This window comes from Centroberyx affinis, unplaced genomic scaffold (assembly GCF_046629955.1).
Source record: "Centroberyx affinis isolate AG114_WGS23_722 - 3 ecotype Tasmania unplaced genomic scaffold, CSIRO-AGI_Caff_v1 ptg002234l_1, whole genome shotgun sequence".
NCBI lineage: Eukaryota > Metazoa > Chordata > Actinopteri > Beryciformes > Berycidae > Centroberyx > Centroberyx affinis.
In genome coordinates this window covers 418349-440247 of record NW_027280531.1, presented here as the reverse complement: position 1 = coordinate 440247, position 21899 = coordinate 418349, and the positions used below count along the sequence as shown (strand labels likewise).

The 21899-nt window shown below is 40.5% G+C and overlaps 1 protein-coding gene across 1 annotated transcript; it reads right to left on the bottom strand.

Moving 5' to 3' along the window:
• Window positions 1–398: 398 nt before the first annotated feature.
• On the bottom strand, window positions 399–18691 carry LOC139655326 (carbohydrate sulfotransferase 15-like). The gene is made up of 8 exons (XM_071532706.1): window positions 18566–18691; window positions 9514–9924; window positions 8778–9114; window positions 6346–6489; window positions 4136–4292; window positions 3743–3899; window positions 2791–2938; window positions 399–2605 (listed from the first exon to the last, which is right to left on the bottom strand). Exons 2-8 carry the CDS (start codon window positions 9892–9894, stop codon window positions 2382–2384), a joined length of 1548 nt encoding a protein of 515 aa, XP_071388807.1. The 5' UTR covers window positions 9895–9924; window positions 18566–18691; the 3' UTR covers window positions 399–2381.
• Window positions 18692–21899: the final 3208 nt, after the last annotated feature.

The following is a 21899-nucleotide window of genomic DNA, read 5'->3' as shown; positions in this document are numbered from 1 at the left end:
GTGAGAAAGCAGTTCATTATCTCAGTTATAGAGTCATTTTTCCTTGATAGAAGCAAAAGTGGCAGGCACCACAGGCAAGAGCTAGAGTAGTTTTATTTTCTCTATTTTTCTCAATGAATGTCACTGCACTGCAATCCGACTCCTTTGACTCACGCTGAAATGAAATAGAGGTAATTTACTCAACTAGTCTCAAAGAGAATATAATGATGGTAGTTTCACCACTAAGTCCTGTGACACTGACATTTCATTACACCATAGCGCCTCTTATTCACGAGCAAGATGACAGTGCTTGAATAAAGGAATACATTACATAATGTTTCAGAGCTCAAATGTCACATGCGCAGTACTCTACACATTGCTGGATTAAATAAGGTCATGAAATATAAATAAAAGTCAAGTTAAATCCAAAAATGTATTTAATCTGTGTGTTTTCATGACAACATTGTGTAATGGCACATTGCATACAGCATCCCCAAACCCTAATTTCTATGTGATCAACCCATGATTTGATATGATAGTATGACATTTTTTACCATTACACAATGGTACTCTGTAAATAACAGAAGTATTCATAAAGATAAAACTGTCTTGCTTGAAAAATATAACCCTTCATCCCCATCCTTCACCAACTAATAACACCCCCCCCTCCCTTGAATCCCCCTTAAAGAGTACACACATACATACACATACATAGACTGACACAAATATCCCTCTCACAAGCACACATACATATGTAGACACATAACACATACAGCATATCCACCCCAGCATACTTTTCATAATTTTAAGCATAATCCCCCCAGAACAAGCTCATGTAGCCCCCTGCCCAACACCCATATTCACTTCTAACACTTCTAACACATTGTCTTATCATCATTGTTTTTTGTATCTGTATCTGTTATTGTTTGTTTCTGTCTTTGACCTCTTTGTTTGTACCTATTTGCACTAAAAAAAAAAACACTATGAAAAGTTTCTGTTGGTAGCAAGCAAAATCACTGGACTAACAGCCATTCTCTCTTATATTATTGTGATAATAAAGCTGCTTGATGATATACCTGATGATGTACCCCCTCAAGTTTGTATCACAGTTTCCATGAAATAATTAATCCTGATTTTTTACAAAACTAGTTTTATCTAGCGAGAAGCCTGAACAAGACTGCGATGAAACATAACCTGTATTGTATCCTACACTGTCAAATATCACAGTCACAGCATGGCCATGGAACAAACACTGGGCATCGAGATGCCGGGTCAGTTCAATGCAGATTAATTCATGCTCTGTGGTTTAGCTGCCCTCTTGTGACTAATCCAAGAATCTCAACATGATGTCCAAATCATTGCTGACTCAAACCAGCACTGACTGTACAAAATAAACTCATGTCATTTATTCTTTGTTGTTTTCACACTGGAAAGGCCAAGCCGTGTTCAGCTCATGGCTGTTCTGATATTTTTACTTTAAATATCTCAGCTTTCATGACTTTTCCTAGACCCACTTTGTGTACAAACCAGTGCTGTAAGATTTTCAAACTGGCACAATAGTTACAATTATATTTACCCACTTCAAGTGATTACTTGTTGACCTTCTGTTAGACCCCTCAAATCCGTTGACTTATAGTGTTATCTATTTTGATGTGTGTGTGTGTGTGTGTGTGTGCTCATTTTTGGCTGGACCACAACAGCGCGGCCAGCCCTATAAACACGAATGTCTGTCACTGATTGACTGACTGACTGACTGACTGACTGACTGAGTGATGAAGTTACACCATTGGTCGGCCGTGGCACGTGGCATACCCATACAAGATCCAGCCATATACTAGGTTTGGACCTAGTCTTGTTACAGTACACAAGGGAGAGTGACAGTAAAGGGGGGAGGGAGAAGGGATGTCACTCCATATGCAAGCCAAATTCAAACCCATAACATCACGGGTGCATAATATTCACTTTGGGCCTATAGAGCCATGAAGTGCTCAAATCAAAATCATTTATTCAATGAGCAACAGCTTATTTATTAAGCAGTGGTGGAATTGCTTTTTCTGAATTGTAATAGCATCTTAAAACACAAACCAAAGACATGTAATGTATGAATTAATGATGGACAATTTTCTTTATGCCCATCTATTTGTCTTTCATTTATTGCCTGTTCTTTATTGTTTGGTTGTCAGGTGAGGAGATATTGGCATCGCCAGCAGAGGGCATAGTCACTCAGACTTAACATTCACTTGATAAGGGTCACTCATTCTTCCAAAGGCAATTAAATATCACAAACAAAAACCCGATAAACTCCCTAGGAACTTTACATGATGCTATATTCGACAACTGAACTGTGTATGAGTTCTCCCACTTGTAGTTTAGTTTCTTTTAATAGTTATTCCTGCTTTTCTTCATCTTGCCCCAGTTGTTCTTTCATCCATCCAAATTTCTTCAGTCCAGAGAAAGGACTTGTTGTCCAGCACGCTGGCCAGTTTGAGGTTGAAGGGCTGGTGAAATTCTCTGAGCAGGTCTCTTGTGGCGGGAAGCATGGGACCCAGGCTCCTGTCTGCCGCCCGGCGGGTGTTGGACAAAGGCTGTTTGGTCAATTGTGCCTCCACCTGCTCCGACAGAGGACCTGCAGGGAGTGTGGGACACAATATTTATGTTTGAGAAAAGCCACACATAAATACACAGTGAGAAAGATATCATCTTAATTTTTCACCGTAGTAAAAGATTTGACGTAAAAAATAAAGTGCTAAACTAAATGTGCAAAGGCCATTTCACCCTAACTGATGTTATTATAGCTTTACCAATACGTACCAGCACCCAAGAAATCAAAGACTTTCTTCATCGTCACTTTAAGGTTGGCTGAGTAGTCCTCCAGCCGAAGAACTAGAATCTGCTCCCTATGGAAAACTGTCAACCAGTCCAGTAGGAAGACAAAGTACACACCTAGATGTAGCCTTACCTGTGGGGACAAATTAAAAAAAATCAGTAGCAGACATAAGTTGAATGGTGAAAATAAGAGTAAGAGAAAAGTACAGTATTTGTTCCATGTGCACAGACATTGTATGTCCTAAAGAGGGCACCATAGTGCAAGGCTACCTATTGAGAAAATGGGTAAGGGATGGGAAAAAATGTGCCATTCTCCACAAGCAAAAGGTGAATCCCACAGCCTCAAATAGATTTTGAAAACTCTCATCTTATTTCTCCCTCATCCACTTCTCAAAAACCAACAGAAGAGGGAGGTAAACAGACAGAAGATGGAATACATTTTCAAAATACGCCTTTGTGAAAGAAGTGAGTTGAAAGGATGCAAGGAATTTGTGAAACGTGGTTGAGATTGATTCTGTCATTGTTCCAAGGGTTTCGGGCCAAACTGCATGCTGATTGGTGCTCTTGCTGTAGTAAATCTCCCAGTATAACAGCACTGTCGCCTACATTTATCTGGTGGTGTAGTTGGGGCTAACTGACACAGCTCATAACTCAGCTTATTCCTGAGGGAGTGCTCCCTGATTGGATATGTGCTAAAGGCTATGGACTGACTCTGGGCAGCCAGTTAGCATTATTTTGCCCAGAATGAGAAACACTATGAGAAACAGAATGAGAAACACTTTGGTACAGTAGCTCATTATATTCATTCACAACCTCTTGGAGGACAGCTGGAAATTGTTGTTTATTGGTAAGTATTAGGAAAATCAGACTGGTAACAATTATATTTGTGAAAATTGAAATTTAGACAGTTAAAAGTGATAACATAATTTCAACTGACCAGCATGGCATGGGAGAGGCTGGTATTGTAGACGCAGGAGCGAAGGGACCTCTCTGAAAGACAGGACTGAAACAACCGTACAGACTCGGTGACCTTCTGATGGAAGTCCTCCGCTGACTTGTTGGCCATCTTAAAGTACAGGTATTCAGAATACAGCCTGGGAGCATGGAGTTGTCAGTTGATTGAATAAATACAGTGAGAGAAGATGGGACAGGGAAACTGGATTTGGTTGGATATAGGACATATTAGTTGGTTAAATCAAATGTAATTTGAAACAATTGTAAATTACAGGTAAACCCATTAGAAGCAAATTTAACTTTGCTACACAATTGCAACAAGAATATGTGTCTATTTACCAGCTACACAGGCAGATGTGTGGGTGGATCTCTTTACCTCTCTACTGGGTCTCTAAGTATGATGATGATTTTGGCATTGGGCTGGACTGTGTGGATGAAGTCCTGGGTCAGGAATGGTGGCTCTGTCTCCTCCCTGTCTGCATGGAGATAGCTCCAGGCTTCGTTGTCCCACATAGTGGATGCACTAGCATCACCTGTGAAATTAGCAGACATAGCATCATTTTAAGTAGCAACAAGTAATTTGAAAATACACAGTGCATGGTTCAGTGTAATGTTACATTATGCATTATGCAGGATAAAGTTTAGCAGAATGTCAGGCAAAAGAAAAAAGAAACTGCCGAAAGTACGGTTTCCTTGTCTGGGGGCATGATGCATCACTAAATGTACTGTGATCTCAGGGACAGATTTGCAACGTTTAAAAACTTTATTTACTACATAACAAATTTTGTAAAACGTTATGTAACAACAGATTAAAAAAAAAAAAAAAAATGAGTTGTGTAATTTGACACTAACTGCTGTGTACAGCCATAATGAGGAGACTTTTCCACTTCAGTAATCTTTGTTGTGACAAAACCAATGAATTAGTGCCTTCGTGACACCACATTTTGGTCAAAGAAAATCACTTTAAAGCTACACTAACCAATTTTCCAATTTTCTGTGACAGAAACCGCAACATGTTTGTAAACACACACAGAAAAACTGCTGGGCTACAGAAGCCCCTAAGGACAAACCTACGGAGAAATGTTGGCGGTTACCATCGCTTTGCCAGATTATTCTCCCGCTGAAGGTTACATGTGCCACAATGACAAGTGAAGAGGTAGGTAGCAAGTTTACTAGTTGAACAAGTTTACTCGCTCGCTTCATCAATTACACCATTACAAGAATTTTTTTTTCAGGGATGGGAGGGGGTGAGTGCCGCTTTCAAACAGCGAGGGAGGAGACAAGTTAGTTTTAACAAGCACAGATCCTGTATAGACCCAGGGCGCGTGTTCAATTCTATGCACTGAAGCACTGCGACGCCGACACGGTTAAATTACCTAATTCCAATAACGTTACTTAAATACCACAACCTGACGTCACTTACCGTTAAAGTTTGTAGGGCAGCGAAGACGAGTTACTGTCTACAAATCCCCGTTACTGACTGTGGAGTGTTAAGTTTCACTTTTGTTTTCACACCGGGAGACTGTGGATTGAGTTCAGTGCTGCTGGTCTGCTGTCTGTACATCTCCAAATTACAGACATGGCATGATGCGCACAGCAGGTGCATTAGAGATCGATTTAGATCCATTTCTATACACTGAGCAACTTCTGATTGTGTGCCTCTGTATGGGAAACACTACATCTCACAGTCAAAAACGCCTTCTAGAGGCGATCTGACGAAGCGCGTCATCTCACTAAGCGTTACCTGACTGACTGACTGACTGCCTGACCTGAATTTGGCTTGTGATGCCCTCGGAAAAAAAAAGGAAAAGCTACTTACTATGAAAACACGCTTTAGAAAAGAGGTGAAAACAACACAGCTTGCCTGCGAGTGTGCCTATTCGTTTATATCATTACGTCTCACGGAAGTCTCCACATAGCACACGTTAGTTTCAGGATTGGTTATGGGGTCTGAAATCGCTTATTGCAGGTTTAAATATTCAAGTCAGTGTTCAACATTATACTTATAAGGATGAATACTACTTAATTTCAGAAGTGTTATTTCTGTCTGAGAACAATTCAGTGTTTATTAGTAAATATTCACTACTGTCTCTCATAGCGAGACACAAGAGAGTGGAATTTCAGTCACTGCATAATATTATTATCACTGATGTACAGCAGCACAGAGAATGAATGAAAGGTTGTCACACTACCGAGGAGGGTGTAAGATTCTGGCTACATAGACAAACTGGACTGTCTTGCTAGGCCATAGAATAACAGGAATAACGTGAATTCCATAAGTGTTCCATAAGAGTGCTGTTTGCCTTTAGTAGTTCATATGGAGCAACAGCATTGTTGTGCTGCTTAGGTCAGAGCCAATTAGCAGAAATCCATTAAGGACATGAGTGATGACAGAGTCAGAGTCAGGCTCCAATTCTCTGGCTGTTCAAAGGTCCTCTGCAGTCAGTGAATACCAAATGAAGATTGTAAAGACAATAGATCCTTTCATCTGATACACAGAGCTTGCTTACAATGCCCAAACACCCCCGAACACACACACACACACACACACACACACACACACACACACTTTAACGTGTGTTTCACCTGTTATGAGTTGGAGTTTGGTGTGGTCTCTGGATGAATTTCCAATCAGTCCTTCCTGGATGTTGTGGGCTGCCAAGTCAAATAGGTCCAGGTAATCTTCCACTGAGAAATACTCCTGGGAACCACCCTTGAAACGGATATAACCTGCACCACAAGGTAAAGCAAAATTACACTCATTACATACTCATATAGACTAATTCACCATTTTAATTCACATAATGACTTGTTAAGCCTTTGAAGCATAATACAAGGAACCTCACTCCGAGATCATATCAAATTCAATTTTTTTAAAGCCACTGTTATTGGGGAAGACTGCATTTTCATACCTGTGTGAAGGTTTAACTTAAGGTTATTCAAAGCTGAATCAATATCTCAGACCTAGTGACTAACTGGCAAAGGATGGCCAGGACTCAGCACAACTCTATTCTTTTGAAACGACAAAGAAAGACATCAAAAACAACTTTATCAGCACCTTGAGCACCAACAAACTCTACCGCTGCTGCAGCTGATGGAGCTTTCAATCAATGGGATCAGTGTCAATATCTGAGTGTGATCTGACTCCAACACTGGCTCTCTATACCAGGATGCGATACAGTGTAAACCACTCAATTAGTGGATTCACAAGAGCACCACTCAGAAAACAAGATATGGGGATGTAGCCTCCCTAAAAGGGTACAAATGGTTGTGGCTGGGGCAGAACCCTATTAGGGTGCAAATATTGTACCCTTAGAAACAGTCCATATTTGTGCCCTTATCGCCTGTACATCTAGAGCCTGTTGTAAGTTCACGACCTATGCAACCTCTCCGCCTACATAGTACACACACGTCCAAGTTTGCAAGAGCCCTGTCCGAGGTAATACTACATTTATCCACAAGGGGGAGCAAAGCCACAAGTCTGGAGCATGGGAGTATTATATTATTTGGAGCACTGACATAAGAGCAGAGTGTTTAATGTTAATGTAGAGGAATGTGTACTTTTATACATTCTTCATCGCCACCAACGTGTGCCAGATCAGCCAGTGTCTCTTCTGACTGAGCCACCGCCATTTTCATTTGTTTACACAGGAAAAGACGTCCTCATTGGTAGTTGTTTGTGTAGCAGTATTTTTCATTTAGCACCCCTACCTGAAATGCATGATATTGCAGCAGACGTTTGCATCACATTAGTTTTGGGCTACACATTTTGCTACATAAGAACGCGAGAAATGCCCCTTGCGTTGCCCTTTGCATCATGGCGTGCGTTGCTAATATAGAGTATGTAACCGGCCTAAAGAAAGAAAAGCAATTATATAACCCAAGTGACAAAAATATACTTTGATGCTTCAGTACAAAAATGTATCCTTTGAAAAGGTACAGATATGTCCCTTTAGGGATCCCACATCTGTGACAAGCCATTTTGTACCTTCAAGTGGCAAAAGCCTACCTTCAAATTCAATATAGTGGTTTTCACACAGCACTTAGCCCTGGGCTAAAAAACAATTCACGCAGGAAAATTCCAAAGTGGGATAACCCCGACTTTAGCCCAGGGCAACCTGGCCCTGCTCCAGAGCAGGGTTAACCCCAACTTTTCAGGGTTATCCCCAGAAAATTGTTTAAAACCAGGGTTATCTGTTGGCTGTGTGAAGGTTAGAACACTTTTGTGTCACTTGTGTGTTGTCCAATGAAATCAAACTTCTCCTTCACAACGTTGCTAAGCAATGATGCATGGCATTCTTAACCTCAAGTGTTTTTATTACCACAGAATATTCAGACATGTAAGCCCTGGGCTAACAAGAATGCTGTCTGAAATATTAGCCCTGGGCTAAGAGTTAGCCATGGATTAAATGTCTGTGTGTGAACAGGCATTAAGCTAACCTAGGCCCTGGGCTAACAATGTGTTGTGTGAAAAGCCCTTATATGTCCCTTGGGCTGACAGAAATGTCTGTGTACCTTTTTAAGTGCAAAAAAGCCTGAAGCCTACCTAGCCTACCATTGAGGATACATTTGTGACAAGTGTACCTTTGAGTACAGAAGTGTACCCATACTGTACCCCTTTTTCTGACAGATGAACATCAAGAGGTTTTGGTACTATCCACCACCCACACAGCCCAACAGAAGTGTTAAAAATCACTTGCAGATTAAAGGGTATATCCACTAAGAAAATAGCTAAGGTATTATCACATCAGCATTATCACGTAATGTAGGAGTACTGTGTAAATCTACTTTCTGCTTGGAATATACTGTGTCTGTAACTGCTGTTATTTTTACATGATGCTTTATATTACAGTCTGAACTTTACTGTTTTCTCTCACCTGCCTTTCCTGTTCTTTGCTTTCCTTTTCTTCTTTTTATAATTTCACATGATTATCTTTCAATCCATCACATGGCATCCACAAACTTTAGCTAAAGTCATTAAAACAATAAGAAATACTCTCCATCTCCTGATTACTTACCAAAGCGTTTCCTGGTCCACCAATGTGGCTCCTTCAGTGCGATGAACTTGACTTCTGGATGCAGCAGCAGTCTGTTGAACAAGTCTGTTGTGCCACACTTAGGTTGGCCAATGATGTAGAAGTATGGCAAGCAGCGCAGACGATATTGTTTGCCATCTCTGTGGTACAAGTGCTCCTGGAACTTAGTCCTCAGATAGTCAGATGCTGTTTTGAAGCTCTTGTGAAGAGTGAACAGGTTCCCTCTGTATGGATCAAAATTAGTTTTAGTGGAGAACTCCTCATGCCAACAAGGGTTCTTGATGCCGGGTAGGAACTGGCGAGGAATCACAGAGAACAACTGTGGAGTGGAACACAACAAAATTAGGTAACAGGTTAGAATTTCCTTTGGGCAACACAAAATAATGTATTTCTTGTGGTCATGTGTTAAGATTTACCAGTGTAGACTGATTTGTCCTTAGCCAACATATTGTTGCTGTCAAGTAAAAACCTTGCATCCCTTGCATATCAACTTTTCATGAATTAAGAAAAACAGCCTTGACCATAGCTTAGTTCTGAGTTTGTTCAACTGGTTTTGAAAGGGTTTCATAAGACCAAGAGTGGTAGAATTTTCTAGAGTGGTGGAATCCTTCAAGTGAAGTTAAAACATGAAAATCAGCAAAACTGGATTTACAAGGTTTTCACATGACAACAGTGATATGCAGTCAACATGAGTCAAACAATGTATCCACACACTTACATGGGAGTCTGTTCCAATTATATCCTTTTCATCAGGCACTTTCCTGGGTGTGTATTCAGCTTTCGAGCTGATGCTCTTCACTTGCAGTTTCATATCTATAAAATTCTTTTCAGAAGAAAGTTCAGGTGCAACTGAGCTGGTTGGGATGACCACCGGCCTAAGCTGAAGGGGAGGCGGGGTGAAGTGAAGTCCCTTACTGTCCCAGGTCAGGATGTAGGAAGCCGTGATGAGGAACGTCAATGTCAAGCCCAGCAGGAAGCTAACCACTTTGACTTTTGAGATGCTCCTCAGACTGGTCAGCAACGACAGAGGAATACACTCCAGATTTTCCAGCAACTTTGCATGACTGAAGTCAAAAAAGGGCGTCTCTAATTTTGACATCTTATGCTCTGGGGTCTTCAGCAGGGCCTCCTGTGAATCAAAAACAGTTGTTAAAACACAGAGCATGACTCTATATTTTTTGTTTTGTTTTGTTTTTTCACTAAAGGTGCAGCAGCATAGTTTCCTTTGAGGTATTTCATAGTAATTTTCCATAATTCTGAGCGAGGTGGTATGTACTATTCTAATATTAGAGGATTTGAGGGAGCTTTACTCCGCCTGTGAGGCATCATAGCAAGGGTCACTTCAAAAAAAGTTAGAGGTCAGCTGCAGAGTGTGTGGTCTGCTGGATGGAGAGCCCTCGCTTTAGGATGAGGACTATATAGTGTGTGCGTGTGCAAAGACAACCTCTACTAAGACACACGTTTATTCCCAGCGAGCTAAAGCCCCGTAGAGAGCTATATTTTGTTAACCTGAAAATATCACTTTTCAAGATCAAGGGTTTACACACAGCACTAAGTATGTATTGATACAGGTGGACAAGCATTATGGCAAGTGCATGGATTTTTTTTCCTTTCCCACCACGTGAATAATTAGAAAGTAGCGACTATTATTTCTAGAGTTGTGTGCTGATGAATTCCAGACACAGAAGCGTAAAACATTTTTAAAACACTTGCCTCACATTTCCTCAGCCAGTAACCTATTTCTCCTTTTTTTGTCAGAGTTTGTAAGATTAACAATCCCACTGGAGCCTGAAATGAAACCCTACTCCAATTCTAGAGAATTACACAGAGCAGAGCACTATCTAATTTTACAGTGTTATTTCTTACTGCACAGTTGCTGTGACATCCACAACAGAGGCCGGTTAAAGTGGCGCCACAAAACAGAGTGACATCAAATCATCAGTAATACCATTAAGGTGCATAGCCAGAGTATATAAAAGACCATTCCACTTATGTGACCTCCCTTAATTTAGAAATGGGGTCCCCAGAAATTTATCAAACTGATATTGTAGCAATAATATCTGATCATTCTTGTGAAATGAGAAAAACTCCAACAAACTCACAACCATTTTTGGATTGCACAGAAGCCACAGAAGTTAAAGCCAAGATGTCTTTTGTTATAATTATAGGGTCAGCTGTCCCTTTAGCCTATTGTAGTTGATAACCAATAGCAACTTTAGAGATTATTGTAATGTTGTCAACTAGCTACAAGCCTAAGTGACAGTAGGTGACTATAGCTGTGTTGAGAGCGGGGGTGGAGGGGCTGGTTCTGGGACGCAACACCTTACTGTTGATCCTTCTGGAGGTGTGGTGGGCCTAATTTAAGGAAATATCAGTAAGGGAAGGTGCCCACTAACCTCACGCTAACACACTAAACCCTGTAACATCAAGATTAGGTGGTTAGTGAATGGTGCTGCCTGTCTGATGATCCTGTAGATTTGTGACATTGTAGCCTGAAGTCCTCCTCTGTCACCAATTGTGGGTTAGTACATCATTATTTTGACATTTTAATTGGGCTTCTGTATGAACACTTGCCCTTGATTATGGCAAAAGGGATTGTTACAACACATCCCGTGTTTTGGTAAATGTATCAACATCATGACAGCACAATTAATTTTGGCCAAAGAGCTATTAGCTTTTATGTAATGGTATTTCCATAATTGTTTTTGACCTCCCCTTATGATTCTTGCCTTGCTTTTATATTTCTTAACCTGCTTTTAATGCCATTAATAATATATATATATATACATATTTTAAGATTATTTTTATGCTTTATTCAACAGAGTTAGTGAGAGAGAGACAGGAGGGCACGAGAGAGAGAGAGGGGGGGACATGCAGCAAATGGCCGCGGGCCGGTTTCGAACCCTGGTCGATGTGGGAAGGACTGAGCTTTATGGTACGCGCTCTACTCGGTGAGCCACCGGGGCGGAGCGAAGTGGTTAAGGCACTGGTCTTTGATAGATGACAAGAATATGAGTTCAAGTCCTGATGTACTGTGATCATTTTGAAGTTTCATGAAAAGTAAATCAACACTAAATCACATAGTGCAGAAAACTCACAGCAGATGTTTCACATCATCTTTCAATGGCAAAATACCTGATTTGCCATCACTGATTGGGGTGTGGCCACAAGTTTCAACCCATAGAGAGTAGTGCAGCAGCAGCTGTGCCCATGTGAGTTAGTACTGATTTTATTTGTTAATGGAGAGCGCTACAATGTTCTATAAAGTGATTAGCACTGTCAATCTGTCAATCATAGGCTGCAATATCACAATACTTCTCCCTTTAGTTGGTTTCTCCTCAGTAAAACCATAATTGGTGTTTGGCTCAGTAGGTAAGGCATCAGCCTCTAATGTGGAAGATTGTGGTTTCAAATACAGGCTTGTCCTTTCCGAAGGCAGAAAACGTCAAGAACAAGGAGCATATTTTCCAATAGAAAGTTTGGCCATTGTGAATAACTTCAACAATGTGGTTGCAATGATATGATGAACTTGACAGAAGTCACGGCCAGTGTGCTAGGAACCTGAAATTGCCATTTGCAGCTATATTTTTATCTGGGTTTTTTTTTATCTTTTGTAAAGCGCTTTATAACTGTGTGTTGAAAAGTGCTATATAAGTGAAGATTATTATTATATAATTATATTATGGCAGGTTTTATAGTATTATTCAAAATAATATGGATTAGGCTATTGTTCCATGGTCCTACTCACCAAGGTCTCATCTCATTCATGCTTCTGTATCCTGTCACTTCTATAAATCCAGATAATTATTATCCTCTGGTTTCTCTCTACTATTGTATTCATTAGAGACAAAAATCCAGAGTGTGAGAGAGGAGAGAGATTGGGAAATGTGATGGAGGATAAGGAGGACGGTGAGAGTCAAGGGTAAAGCAAAAAGTGGAGCAGTGAAGCAGCAGACATGACAAAGAGTGTGAGAGAGAGTCGAGGAGACAACCTTTGGACCTCCTGGGTCTAACATCGATCTGTGGTGGGAAACAAACAGCAGGTGGGGTTGACTGAGATAAAAAACTCACAATCCAACTGACTGAAAATAAAAACCTGGATACATCATTGCATTAGATGTTTCTGTTGTCCTAACGGCACAAAATGCCAAGACTGATCCGGTATCAAAACCAGAACAGGATATTACCCACGTTGCTGGTAGCTGTGTGATGGATTGTTTAGGCTACGTTGTGAATTTGTTGAAGATTATCTGAAATCTTGCAGACTCCTGGCTGCATTCTTTGAAGTGGCAAGCCATGATGTAATTTCATCAAGCAGCACACAACACATAAGTACACACATACACACACACATACACACTTTATTATCAGCTACCTTGACAAATGGATCAGGACTAGACCATCTCATTATGGCAGCACATAGCATATAAATGATCCATTCCACATGAGTTAAACATCAGCCATGCGGCTTTGTCGCTCAGAGGGCCATTTCAAAGGAATGAGAACGAGCAAAGCCCCATCACACTCAGCAGAATACCTGATGACCGCAAATATTCAATCTTGTAAGATCATGCTGTGAACCCTGAGATAGAGTGCTTTTATTTTACTATTGTACTGGCAAGAGCCTTCCCTCCTGCTTCTCCCACATTGTGTTTTTCTCTCAGTCTTCCAGCTGCCCTGACAGAAAAATGCAGTACTAATCAACAGGACTGGCCACATTCTTTTAATCAAATAAAATGCAAAGCTATAAACCACACATTCTGGAGTCTGGATTAACTGGATGTCAGCACATTGAGTGGGTATGTGAACTGATAAAGCATGTGACTGGAATTCCCTTTTCCTCTGTAAACACAAGAGGGTTCCCTGTAGGAGGCCAGTGTATCATCTGCCACATTTCTTTGGGTATGTGCACTACACAGCATTATATAGCCTACTCGTGTCAAAAGCGTACAGAGAAAACCCCACACACAGACACTCTCCCATGCACACACACTTCTCCATTTCCCCTATCACCTCTACTGCGATTTCAAGCCCCCTTTTTCCTCCTTTGTGCTTCCCTCTAGTCCCATTTCCCTCAGACAGCCTGAATGTGAGATTTAGTTTGAGACAGAAGACACTGTGACAGTACGATATTAAAAGTTGATTGCAATTAATATGAAATTGCAGATTTCAGAGGGCCTTTTTAGCATCTGTTTGAATTATTCATTGGAATTGTGTCTGAGGCGTTAAATTGGATGCAGGTTATGCAATCACATGGGGGCTATGTAAACTCCCCCTACACACAAACACATAGATACACACAACACACTGTTTGCCTGCCCTTCACCCTCTCTCTTTTCCCCCTCTCTATCTGTCTTTCTTCACAAAACGATGCCAATCAGCCTCTTCCCATTCTCTGCTACAAAGGAAGTGCATGAAAACAACACGCGCCACTGTCGGCATCCCCGTAGAGCTCTCCCATTCTCCTTCCAAAGATATAAAAATATGCTATTATTGGAGATGTATCTGTCTGTCTAATGCAGTGCTCTGTTCAGCTTCAACATTGTGAAATCTGAGCATGAAATTAGTTCTACTATGCCTTGAGAGGATGAGTAGAAGTGACCACAAATCAGTTAAAGTGAAGAGACAATCAGTTCTATCCGCATCTGAACATACACACACATGTACGAGCCTTACTCCTGAAACAAGTTTTAATCATGTCTTCATGTTTATAACTACGTAAACATGTCCTGACCTTGTACAGTACACACTGTGAATAGGTCTTGGCTGGGTCCCAGTGTTGAGAAATGGGAGGCACACCAATTCCACAAAAGGAAATAAGACAGTGTTCCCATTGATGGGGAAGTCAAACAATGATGGATGGGAACCCGAAAGTGAACCACAGTTACAGAAAAACTTTCTCTATCTGGGAAAAAAATAAAATTAAAAGTCAAAGTCTTTTGAAGGACAACAAACAAAAACCATTCTCTACTGAGAGGTACTTGGCCCCAGGTTTTTTTTTTTCCTCTGGCCCTCTTCACAGACAGATTTTGGATGAAATCTTGGCAGGAAATCTAAAAGCTCCCTGAGAACACAAATACATCAGGAAGTCGTCTTCATCCATCTCATCATGCTAGACTTGTTGTCCTCCCTTTGCATTTCACTTCTCACTGAGAGAGAAGTTGAGCGCGTTGATTTTCTATGTCAGGAGGGAATGATGTATGCCTGCGCAGGAATCTGACTCCTTAGCCTGTTAAATAAGCAGTCTATTGAAGTCAATAGTTCAGTCTAAACAAATCAGGGACATCCTAGAGAAATACTAGAAGCATTAAACCTCTAAACCACAGTGTTGAACAATGGTGTCTGTCTTGATCAGCCCAGGTGACCACAGTCCACCTTGGGGACATCTGGAGTGCAGATGTGGTCCTCAGCTGAACTGTGCTTGCGTCTATTTGTGCATACATGTGCGTATATGTTTGCATGTGTATGTTTTTCTTTTGTAGCAAAAGGGTGTTTTACAGTGCCTTAAAACCGATGTGACATTAATAACAAGCAGAGAGAATTTTAAACGATTCTCCTACTGTTTAACGGGGGGATGTTCGGAGGCAGAAGGAGAGGGCGGGGTGGAGGGTTTGAGGTGGATCTGGGTTCAACATGGGTGGGCAGGTTGAACCCAGATCCACCCCGGGCCCTTCAAATTATAGCATCATTCCAAATACTACGAAAAAAGTTTAATTTCATTTTATTTTGTATTTTGTAAATGAGATTGTTACAAAATGATGGCAAGGCTAAGTGATTCTTATCAAGACCATCCTAGGCAATAGCAGGACCATGATGGACTTGCTAGGGCCAAGACCAAATGCTCATAACACAAGATTAAAAAAGATTAGTTTGAACCTATAGCCCAGTTGATCAGTCATCTCTTTTGGCACAAAGATGCAAGGAAGCATATAGATTATTTTGAGGGAAATTACATGATTTAGTTAATGAGCGAGGTTTTTGGAAGCTTGGTTTGGCCTTACAGTGGAGACCAGGTTATTGATGTTTGTAGATAGCACTCCTAGACTGTTTTTAAAATGGATACAGAACTGCATGTAGTGATTCCTTGTTGCTCAAAGAGGATAAATCATGGTGGAACAACCAATTACATCTGAGAGAGGGAATCTTTCTGCCTGATCACTTTCTGCCTATGGATTAACTTAATCAATAGCTCCTATACACAACGGACAGCTGGGGCTTTGGTTAGCAACCGAAGCTTGGTGTTATTCTCTGTGTATCTGACACATGTTTCTTCTTGAATTGGAATCAAGAATCATTTGGCTGCCAATTATGTTGTTGAAACGCTTGGAGACACAACCTGTCAGCACTGTGTATTTTATTCTGTGGGATGAACTACTGTAAATCTTGTTTGCACACAGAAACAAAAAGATGCTACAAGTACTGGCTTGATATTTCTATTTACTCTTCCATGTCACAAGCTCTTCACATAGTTGATATGCTTCTAAAAAAGGGTGATTGGTAAAACTATTAAGTTCATACTTGTAAAGAAAGAAGAAGAATAATTAAAAATAATTATAATGCATTCATGATGAGTTATATTACAATCATAGTGCTTTATAAAAATAAACTATATCTCATGAGTACTAGCACTCATAATTACCAATGTTTTCACTTGGAGCACTGCCTAATGCACATTATAATGCTTTGGTACATTAGGTACACTGTAAAAGGTTTGTCTTGGCCAGTGAATCAGACTGGGACTTAGCACTGTGTGCAGCTAAATAAAGAACATTTTTTAACTCTTTACATTTCATGAACTTTCATTATAGTACATGTTGTTTTTAAGTCATTTTCTGGCCAAACCTTTCAGCATGCAGCTTTAAAACCTTAGCAGCAGTGTTTTAAAATTAAGTGAAAATCTTTGTAGTATTATAAGCTGTTATATCATTTTATAATAATCCTAATTTCTAATGCATTATGAGTACTTGCAGTGTACAGTATAGTATGATATAGTATACTGTATACCTATGACCATGTTCATGAAGTGTCTCATAATGTTCATCATAAGCATGTATTATGACTCATGTTATTATGTATTATAGATGTGGTCTTCATGGAAACTAGCTTGCTGTCATCTCAGGTTAAAAAATTCAAACCCGTATCTCTTGCAATAGAAACCAGGAGCTGTTGCCAAAACAAATTAGAATCATGTTATCCTCCCACATTCCTAATGCTCTCTGTTATAGAATCCTTTTCTTCCATTTGTGGTGGACCCCCAGAGTCTAGTCTAAACAATCTGATATGGCATAACTCTCTCTCTCCCTCTCTCTCTCTCCTCTCTCTCACTCACCCTCTCCCCCGCTCATACTTTTAACATTACCTAAGCCTTCGAACATAGTTCCAAGCCAAGAGAAACATAGCTTTGACGTCTCAGCAGCTCCAGACATTTGTTCCACCAACTCGGGGGCAACCTAAAACCTTCCTGCCCAGCAGCCCAGACTCCGGGGTTGGGTGCAGGCTGAATGAGGTTTGGCTTGGGTGTGGACAGACTTATGGAGTGTGGAGAGGTGCTACAACTTACAGCCTCAAACTGACACTTATGCACTAACACTAGATCTTACTTACGCTCTCTCTCTCTTAGCTCCCTCTCTCTCTCCATCCAATAAACAATAAACACAGAAATCACAGGCATCCCCAAGCCCACCAATGTTCTAATGCTTAGAAGCAGGCCATTGTGAGTCCACAGAGGCGGGTTTATCCAAAGGTCATCTGCCTACCTGTCAGGACCTCCGGTCAGCACACTGAGTGGTGCTGCGGCCCTCTAAACAGCAGAGGAAAGGAGGGGAGGAAAACGAACTAAATGTCAAACTGAAACACCGTGTGCACTAGCATCTCACACAGCCGCAGATCTCACCCCAGATATCAAACTAAGCCCCAGCAGTGCGTTGGAAAAAGAACAAACTTCATGGCTTGTTTGTTGGGGTGCATGAGAGAAACCATTTAGGCCTAATAGAGGGAATTAGCAACAGGAATTTAACTTTTCCTAAATAGTCAGATATATGGTTTGATGGTTTGTTATTTTTATGCTAAACGGAATAATAAATACAAGATAAGCACAAGGCATTGGGAGCATATATCTAAATGTTTACAGCGGTTTATCTTTGCTTCATAACACAGCCCTCTGTCAGCCCTGTTTGTGGTTCCATCTCTGGTGGGCCAAGAGTCTTTTACCCCCAGAGGAATGACACTGAGAGATCCTCCAGCTGTTCAGTGAGGGAGAACATTCAGCTCAGAGGAGGTTAGTTTATAGAAAGCATTAACAAAGTGTTACACACACTATATACATGATGTGTTTACAGCCCAGTTTTGGCCACTTATTGAAGAAATGAAATGCAAGATTATGCCAGTGGAGGCATCTTTGTCTTTCAGTTAAGTTGATGCTACTCTGGAAGTATCCACAGTATTTATGGGTTCTTTGTACGGGCTGTCTATTAATAGTCACAGCTATACTAAATTAGTGAGCGTGCTGGTCATCTTGTTAGACAACAGCATAAACCCACGTTTCAATTTTGATTATGAAAACTGGTAAGAAGGTGCAATTATTACAAGAGCAACAAATATTAATGGACAGGATGATGGATCGAGTAACTTTTAGGTAAAAACAAAACCACTACAAGATACAGCGACAGGATAATCTGTAATTACACCAGAAATGTTACAGAATCCTGTGTCCATCATATTTTCTCATGTTAGCTTAATTCATTTCTTTGATTGAAGATTAAATTACTCACATTGAAGTTGAGTCGGTTCAGTCCAGGCGTCTCTTGTGTAGCGGTTTATGAGCCATCAAGGCTCGCAATGACCAGAGTCGTATCCTTATGAAACGTAGATGAAATAAGTAATTAGCGAAAGTATCGCCAACATGAACGATGAGGGTGGTGTTGTTGGATCTGGTCGCCGAAATGCGGGACTTTCCGCACTCTCCATCTCGCCCAGCGCGTCTGACTCTGGCTGATCCTCTGCGCGCAGCGGACACTTGAGAAAAGAAGGGAGGTTTGCGCATGTGGATCAGCGCGGGGAACACTGGAAAAATAACCAATCTTCTCTACATTTCAACCTGGAAATGCGTTTATTGATTTTGTTTGAAACGACGTATGATGTATAGCATATCACTTTAATACAAAATCAATACGTGCAGCCTACTTCTGTCATATAGCTTCCCAAACCGCCCCATATAGGAGCCATAGGGGGCATTAAGGGGATCCCAGTGGGTCCCCAGTAAAATGAGGAATATTTTAATTTCACAATGATTTAGTGCATTAGAAATGTTCCCAAATGAGAATGACTATTCTGAATATATGTTTCACTACCACCAACTATTATCTCCCTATTATCTCCCTACAGTTATGCAATTCGATACTGAATCAATAATAACAAAAATCTTGGCATATGGGGGTCAGAATCTGTGACATGAATATGTGTGAGAACCCCTGGTAAAAGCTACTGCTCACAGCATTTACATTTCTGTGCATCATGCCTCCGTGTCCCTGAAGAAGCTCTATAGAAATCAGCAACAAACCATTCAACGCCTACATTGCACTTTGTTCCTTTTTATTTAATTTGGCTGCATCACAGTCTATTGATTTTATTTTCATGGCCAAACCAGACACTTTGAAAACACTGTATAACACTCTAGCCTTAAAATTACCCCTAGATCATTATGTAACTTCTGTTTGGAATATGGTGCACAAATATGATACTGCTTTAGCCTATTCTGTTGATGGTAGCCAACATGTCTGAGGGTGCTTGTAGTTTATACAAAGATGAATAAGGCATTGAACTTAAAGCGTATGACCTTGAGGACGCTGGAGAATTGATGTCTTTGAAGCCAAAATATCAGTTCACCAGAATCTCGCTTTTATCTTCTCTATCTTTTTGAGTGCATTATTTTTAAGGATAAGCTGTGATTTATGCTCCAGTGACAAAAGCTGCTACAGTATAAGCAGCCACTTCAAAGCATTCCTTGGTTAGGTAGTCTATACAATCTAACCTCATTGTTACTGAGACAGCTGTTAAGTGCCCTTGGTGATAGTCCTTGATCTTGAAATGATCTGTATGCAGTCATTATGTCTGCATAAAATGATGGAGAATTTTTACGCCATTAGTTATCATGACTCATTCTGTAAGTCTGCATGAATAACTGGTGATGTTTCACTATGATACATTGGGCCTAATGATAAAATCACTGTTAAGATAAAACCGGAAATTGTACCATTTCACACATGCAGTATGTATGTGCCTATATGATGGTATTGAAATGTCAATCAAATTTTTCTAATTTTCCCATCATCATTCCAAAAGGCTCTGGTAATAACACTTCAAGGGGAAATATTCTTATGCTGTTGTATATCCTCAATTTGTGATGTTCAGTGCATCCCAGGAGTTATTCGTAATGAACTGCACTTATTGGTGTCCACTTTCCCTCATCCTGCCTTTTCTACTTCTACTTCAGTGAGTGATTCCTTATATTTCTCAGAATGACTTCTCTTAACCAACAGAGAACGGGTGTGAACTTATTGCTTTCAGTCAAATGTGTGTGCATGGCCATATAAGCTAGTTAGCCAGGGAGTGTCTTTGATCACTGCTGTGCCCCTTACTCAAAACGCAACATGTGTTGTGGTTGCACTGCAGTCTATTGAGGCTAGTGTCTGTGGAGAAATTGGTATCTTTGCCTCTTCTACGATGGATTTCTCCCTGTATGGTTGTCAAATGTCTGTGCAAATGTCGGGTCCAGAAAGAAGCCCTTGCTCTCTGATTCTGAGGGACTGACAAAAACCTGATGTTTACTGTTTACCATTTTAGATAACTGAAAAATGTTCTTCTATTAATCCATTGTAGCTGCGCCGGAAATATCTCGATGTGACATCACACCCACTGAGCAAAAGACGTGATTTCAACATCGCGTCTATGCTTTAGCTCTCATATATAAACTTTCACTTTTCAACCCCATTTAAACTTAATTTAGCCTAGACGGCTATGGGCCATTTAGACGTGTTTTAAACGTCTAATCAACGTAAAATTGCTCAGTGGGCATTGTCAACACTTATCCAGTCATCCACAGAATAAGAAAAATACACCACCAAATGTCAAAATGGGCCCAAAAATGCAAGGTGCACTGCCAATTACTGTTTAAGTATTTTAGGTTGGATTTTTCCTATAAACAATAGCATCATGATAGAACGAAGCCATTTAAGTCTATAGCTATTCATCATGCAAGACAGAGCATTCTCAAAGAGCTGTCATTGATGCGTTTCCTCCTCTTTACAGGAAGGAAATTGATTCTGTTGTCGAAAGCCAACTCTCTCACCATCCGTCATGACATCTGTTTCTTGCAGGGAATAAACAGAAAAACGAGAGAAACGAAATGAAATGTTGAAGGCTGCCATGATGTTCATCTTTGGAGCTCCCACCGGTTGCGACTTTTAAGAGGTGAGATAGTTCATTTGTGACAAGTGAAAGAGCCTGCCCTGGGAAATTGACGCTGCTGTATGAAGATAAAGTCTCATTTGAATAAATTGCCTCCCCTTCAGAGCACATCCATATGCATGAGACTCACAGTCTAATGGCTGATAATTCCCCGTTACAGCGATAGCGATTTATACACATCTTACAGAGATGCACAAGCTGTATATCAGTTGGGTCTAACAGATTGATACACACGTTCACCACAGAGTCACCTGAATCAGATAATTAGTTTTGATCAATATAAATGTCTCAGAAGTGGAGCATGTTAATTGATGTACTCATGCTCACACACACAATTAAATGACATTATCACTCTTGGCACATCTAGACAAATACAGTAAGCCTGAACCATTTCTCTGTCTAAACACACGCACACACACACACACACACAGTGTAGTGTATTGAAAAACACAGTTATACAGTATCTGAGGACATGTATTATCTTTTTTGTTCATTATAAAATCCAACAAATTACACCCCAATATGAAAAAACCTGCACACTCTCTTGATCATCTCTGAAAAATTGACATTTTCTTATGCGGGCTGAAAGTAAGTATTCCATGAGGTATAAAGTCTTTTAAAACTTTCTAGAGTTCCTTA